Genomic DNA, 6409 nt, shown 5'->3' with positions numbered 1-6409 from the left:
CACCCAGGCTGAAATGCAGTGGCACAATCTCGGCTCGCTGCAACTCCGCCTCCTGGGTTCAAGCGATTCTCCTGCCTCAGCCTCCCAAGTAGCTGGGATTACAGGCACGTGCCACCATCCCAGGCTAACTTTTGTGTTTTAGTAGAGACAGGCTTCACTGTGCGGCCCAGGCTGGTCTCAAACTCCTGACCTCAAGTGATCCGCCCACCTCAGCCCCACAAAGTGCTGGGATTACAGATGTGAGCCACCGTGCCTGGCCGTGGCTCCTCTGGTTCTGCTGATGCCACGGGCTCTGGGGATGCCACCAGCTCCTGGGGCTTTTGTTGTGAGGCTCAGGGCCCTCCACTGCAGCGTGGGAACAGGGGTAGAAGACCACGCAGCACCAGGGCCCGAGGCCCCCCGCAGCACACGGCTGCCCCTTTCAGGGTGCTGGGTGTGCCCTGACACCACTTGCTGGGAGCCCGGGGGCAAGACCTCTGCCTGCTGCGGAGACCATGCTGAGGAAGTAGGTAGGGATGGGCCCTGAGTGCCCTCCCTCCACACCACACAGAGACACAGGCTTCTTCAGCCACCACTCCAGCAGCACGGCCGCACTGGGCTTCATCTGGGGAGAAAGCAAATTTCTGCTAAAGAAGCGAAACACCTGAACTCCTCTGCACTGGACGATCTCTGAGTTCCGCACCATGGTTTTATATAGCAACAAGCAGGCAAAAGCAGATTTCTGTCCTTAAAACCCTGTCCAACCGCCTGCAGCCAGCAAGCCTGTGTCCAGGCAAGGGCCAGCAGCTCCCCAGCCATCAGGGTCTCATGTCGGTACCCTGCAGGCCAGGATCAGGGATGAGGATGTGAACAGAGCCCTGCTGCTACCCCGAGGGAGCAGGTCGGAGCAGGCCTGGGAGGGAGGGGGTCCTGGGCAGATCCAGCCCCTCCGTGCTGGGGCTCAAGGCTGAAGCTCTCCACCTGTGCACAGGTAGGCTCAGGGCAAGTAGACATAGCTATGGTGGAGGCCCGAGCTTCGGCCACCCGAGCATGGTCCTGGCCCTCGTTCTGCAGAGCAGAGGCCGCCTGCCAGCACCTGGAGGCAGGACTCCCTCGCCTACACACTTCGTGGGATGCTCTCCAAAGCAAAGGTCCCTGAGCCACGACCTTCCCCTGGTGTCACTTCTGCCTGCCGCTCCTGCAGCCCACCCCACACACCCTCCTTAGTAACCGCCACGGCCCCGCCAGGCCCACATGGAAGGTTCACGTCTAGGGAGCCCCGCTCCACACGCAGGTGAGACCCCAGACCCTCCTGCCCCCACCAGCCCTGTGAAGCCAGCACAGCCTGTGGCCAAAGCCCTTCGCCTTAGAGCACCTGACAGCAAGGCATGAAATGACAAAAGCCAGCCTTGCAATTCAGAGCCTGGCTATGCGCCTGAGCATGTATGGTGGGGGTGGGGGTGGAGGAGAGTTGGGGAGAAGCCGGATGAGGACGTGTAGTCTCCTGAGTCCCGCCAGGCCCTGGGAACCTACCCCACATGGCCCGCGCAGGGATGAGGTGTGGGGATGACCTCCGTGGGAGCCGTGCTCCCTGCTGGGGCCGTAAGCCTCCCAGCAGCTGCCCAGTGGGCAGAGAAGGTGCCGTGGAATTCCTGAGCTGGGCAGTCAGCACCAAGCCTGGCTTGGTCACCTAGCAACGGGGCCAGGCAGCGGAGCCATCCCTGGGGTTGGTTCCCAGAGAAACACTTTGGGTATCCCAGCCCGGCCGCCCACAGCCCAGTGGGGAGAGCAGGGAGGGGAGGACTGGGATGAAGCCAGGGATGGGCCCGAGGGGTTGAAAGCTGAGCGGCTTGAGGGGTTGCCAAGCCGGCTAGACCCCAACACCCAAGCATGGCTGCCCACAGCCTCCTCTGAGCAGCCCCCATGCCTGCCCCACCTGCAGCAGGGCAAGCCCTTGTCCCGGCAGTCACAGGTCCCCTCCACGCTCCAGCCACACTCAAGAGGCAGAGCCCCTCACCCAACACCACCTCCCCCTGCAGCCAACCCCTCCCTGCTGTGCCCCTGCTGCTAGACTCTGCTCAGGGGTAGCAGCCTCATCTGTCTGTGGGCAGGGCCAGGCCCAGGAGGGAGCAGGGGACCCCAGCCCAGGGAGGAACAGCCAGTGAATCCAGCATGGCAAAGGTTGGGGAGGCTTCTGTGTGAGCCTGCCTATCTCCTGCCTGGATCTGCCTGTCTGCCAGAGGAGTGAAGCAGCCCATTTCTTCACCAGCCGGGTGTTGTGCACCCTCTCAGGCCCCGGGCAGCCCCCGAGGAGTTCACATACTGGGTGGTCAGCCTGGAGGGGTGGAGGGAGGGCAGCCCAGAGGCATGGGAGCCAGGGATAGGTCCCTGACCCCACCTTCCAGGAGGTGACAGTGAGCATGGGTCCCAAGGGGAACGGTGCCCCGGGTGAGCTGGAGGGGTGGCCTGGGACACGGTCCTCAGGGCAGCGCCACCCACAGCTGGCCTACCTGTGCGAGGAGCTTGTCACCCTCCAGCAGCCTGACTTTGGTCTCCAGTTGCCTGATGTAGGTGGACGAGGGATCTGGAAGGACATGAGAGGAAGGGGAACATCAGCCTCCAGCAGACTCCGCCCCAGTGCACCACCCCGACTGGCCCCACGGCTGGGCTGGAAGGTTTGGTCTGAGGAGTCCCACCCTTCAGCCAGGTGAGACCCCAGCCCTGACTGCCCTCGCCCGCCTGGGGAAACAGCACAGCCTGCAGCCAAATCACCACCTCATACCCAGCCCTACCATGGAGCATCAGACACCAACACACAATACACACAGGCCAGCCTTGCAGGGCCCACCCGCCACCCTCGCCAGGGGCCTCTCAGCCATGTCAGAACCTTCAGGACCCATAGAAAGGTGAGGGGGTGGCCTCGCCAGCCTGCCCTGGAGCAATTCCTTCAGCTTCCAAGAGGCTGCAGGCTCAAATGGAGCTCTCATAAGCAGAGCCAGGCCGCAGCCCACCCCAGGGTCAGGGTCGGGGAGCCCCCTCCCCTGCAGTGGGGAAACAGCCTCCTGAACTTGGGGGCTAGAGTCAGCATCGGGATCCTTCAGTCCACCTGGCCTGATTGCCCAGGAGCTCCTCACAAGCAAAGTGTACCCGTAGCATGTGCCACAGGTGAGCGGCCACCTTCCCCACAGGACAGTCGGGTGCCCCCAAAAGACACCTCAGGGACCTCTCCTCCCCCGGTCACATGTCCCCAGGTTCTGAACTCAGGCCTATCGAGGCCCATCTGTGCAGACCACGGCTGCAGGGTGAAATTCATCACCCTCACCACACTGACCCTGCTTTCTAGTCACCCAGGAAAACTGGAAAAAATCCTGTGCCTACGCCCAGCCATCCCATACCCCTGGTCCTGCCTCCCCACCAGGCTGGGAGTCGGCTCAGCCACCAGGATGCCCAGGGCAAACCCTCAGGGAAGAGGGCTGGGGGAAGGGAGGGGAGGCAGGATCGGGACCCAAAACATGGGGGGCCGGGGGACCACCCAGCAATAGCAGGTTTGGGAGGCAGAGGCAAGTGGGCAGCAAGGCCTGTCCCAAGCACCCCTGTGAGTAACGAAGCCACCTGGTAAGGGATGGGCTATTAACACCTCTCGCCAGAGAGCACCTGGCCCAGATGCAAGCCCAGACCCCATCTACCCCAACGGCTGTCCACCCACTGGCCCACCCCACAACAGAACACAGGCTCTTCCCAGGTTCATGCCGCTGACCCTCAATCGCAGAAGCAGAGGCATCAGCCCCTTTGACCACACACAGCCAGCCCTCGCCCCCATGACCTCAGGGCCAGGGATGGACTCTGCAGGCTGTTAGCATGCCTGGGCGGGCAAGGGCTTGGGTGCTGCCGGGGACAAGCCAGGACCACTGTGCCAACCACAGGACCAACGAAACATCTGTCTGCCCCAGCATGCCAATAACAGGATGCTCGGGAGCCCCCTACTCAGCCCTGGACCGGGCCCAGAGCCCAGCAGAGCCACTGGCCCAGCCACGGGCAGGAGCAGGTACTGGAGCCCTGGCCAGCTGCACTCACTGCTGGGGAACAGTGAGAACCAGCCTCCCCTCCTCCTCCAGCCCAGTCACCTCCCAGGAATGTGGGGCCTTCTAGGAGGCAAGAAGGGCAGGGCGGCTCCCCAGCCAGGCCCAGCCTCCCCACCCTGCCAGGCAGGCCACTCCCCCTCAGGTGACCTCAGGGCCTCACACCTCACCAGCCCTGGTCCTGCCCTCCCTGGCCTCAGTTTACTCATCATTCTATCAACCCTGACGAGCAGTTCCCATCCCCACCCCAAGCAAAGAGGTGTGACGGGAAGACGCCTCCGCGCTCAGGGTGTGCTGGTCCCTCTGAGCACGGAAGACGGGCTCCCCAAACCTTCAAGTCCTGTCCCCCACTCACGGGAGGGCTCCCTGGAACAGCAGCTGGGAAGCAGTGACCAAGGAAATGGCAGCGACACCTCCAGCTCCCTCACCTGCCAGAACTAGGAACAGAACGCTCAGTGACTGCAGACCCATGTATGGTCTCCCCTGGGTGGAGTCGGGGGGGGTACCCACCGTGCCATGTGGGACACATGGTACCCGCTGCATCTGGTGCCTTGCAAAGGACAAGAGGCCTCCGTTCTCATTTTCAGATGCAGAGGCCACAGGGAACAAAGTGTCCCCACCACCAGCAGTGAGCCTTCCAGCCCCTCCCCACCACCCACGCCTACCCCACGGGTCAGGTTCTAGCCCCTTTGACCACACACAGCGTGTTTCTGGCTGCCCCGGGCAGAGCTGACAGCCCCAGCCTTGGAGAGAAGCTGGCAGAGACTCAGAAAGAAGACGCTGTTGCAGTCACGCCGCTGTCCTCAAGGCTCTCTGCAGCCAGTCCTCAGGCACGGGCACAGACGCAGGGCCGCTGCCCGCCACAGCACCCCATGGGAGGAGGAGGACCCAGCCACTGTGTGTGACCAACAGCCCAAGATGGGCACTAACGTGTTCTCTGAGCTTCACTGCCCCAGACCCATACAGGAGGTGGGTACACTTTCAGCCCACCTGCCCCGCTCTTCCGGTTCCCACAGGGTGAGCAAGGGCTCCCAGCGCTTGCCTCTCGGTTCACCCACAATCGGAGGAGGAGGCTGAAACCCGAGTCCACAGCTGTCCCATCAGATGGCGCACCCTCGCTGGGTGCCCCTGCTCCTGTCTGAGCAGTCCGCCCCCTCAGACACAACCGGGGTACCTCCCAGGAAGGGTTAAAGACACCGATCAGGCTAGCACGTGGCATCAGGAGAAGGGACGCTGAGAGGCCATCCCACAGTCACAGCAATGCCCCACAGGCCTATAGCCAGCACCTCACCTCAGGGCCCACAGGCCACCATCCTCCCCATAGGGCCACCTGTAGGCACAGACAGGAGGCCGCACCCATAGCCCCAGACCAAGGAGCTGCCCCTGACAAACCCATCTGTTCAGGTTCACCCCAAACCCCAAGCAGCTACGCAGAACAAAACACACTGCAGACCATCAGCGTTTGTTGGGTTTTTCTTTAATTTTCAACATAACAATCTAACAGCCTTAAAAATATTTTAGACCATCAAGTAATTCCAACGGAATCTATTCTAAAGAATTAATTCTAGGCTGGGCATGGTGGCTCACACCTGTAATCCCAGCACGTTGGGAGGCTCAGGTGCGCAGATCACCTAAGGTCAGGAGTTCGAGACCAGCCTGGCCAACATGGTGAAACCCCATCTCTACTAAAAATGTAAAATTAGCTGAGCATGGTGGCAGGCATCTGTAATCCCATCTATTTAGGAAGCTAAAGCAGGAGAATTGTTTGAACCCGGGAGGCGGAGTTTGCAGTGAGCCAAGATCACGCCATTGCACTCCAGCTTGGGCGACAGATCGAGACTCCATCTCAAAAAAAAAAAAAAAGAATTAATCCTAATGATGAAGAAAGCAGACTGTTAGCATGGCCAAAACTGGAAATAACTATTTGTCCAACTACAGCTGAGGGCTCCGCCCTATCATCATTAAAATGTTTAGAAAGAGTCTCTCTCCTAAACAATATGGAGAACACTTAAAATGCCAGCGGAAAGAACTGGACACAGAATGACACGTGCAACGGCTGGGACAATTACAAACACCGACGCAGTGACATGAATTCAGGAAGAAAGTCCACAGGAATGCTGACTGTGGGTGGCCCAGACGAGGGAACCAGCGGGTTTTTGTTTGTTCACATCATTTCTCATTAATTTTCAAATAACGTACTTCTAATCTAGTTCTGAAATCCTCCTTTCAGAAAAAAAGGATGGGGGGGGCGCAGTGGCTCACGCCTGTAATCTCAGCACTTTGGGAGGCCAAGGCGGGCAGATCACCTAAGGTCAGGCGTTCAAACCAGCCTGGCCAACATGGTGAAACCC

General features: G+C 60.5%; 1 protein-coding gene across 4 annotated transcripts in view; it reads right to left on the bottom strand.

The window, feature by feature from the left end:
* Window positions 1-6409, bottom strand: part of CCDC85C (coiled-coil domain containing 85C) — an 89944-nt gene that overhangs the window by 18492 nt on the left and 65043 nt on the right. For all 4 annotated transcript variants that reach the window (XM_037738341.1, XM_037738342.1, XM_017528152.2 and 1 more), the window contains exon 2: window positions 2490-2563. In XM_037738341.1, the coding sequence (XP_037594269.1) occupies window positions 2490-2563 (74 nt within the window). The remainder of the gene's footprint in view (window positions 1-2489; window positions 2564-6409) is intronic.

This window comes from Cebus imitator, unplaced genomic scaffold (genome assembly GCF_001604975.1).
Source record: "Cebus imitator isolate Cc_AM_T3 unplaced genomic scaffold, Cebus_imitator-1.0 Scaffold52, whole genome shotgun sequence".
NCBI lineage: Eukaryota > Metazoa > Chordata > Mammalia > Primates > Cebidae > Cebus > Cebus imitator.
This window is presented reverse-complemented; position numbering and strand designations above follow the sequence as displayed.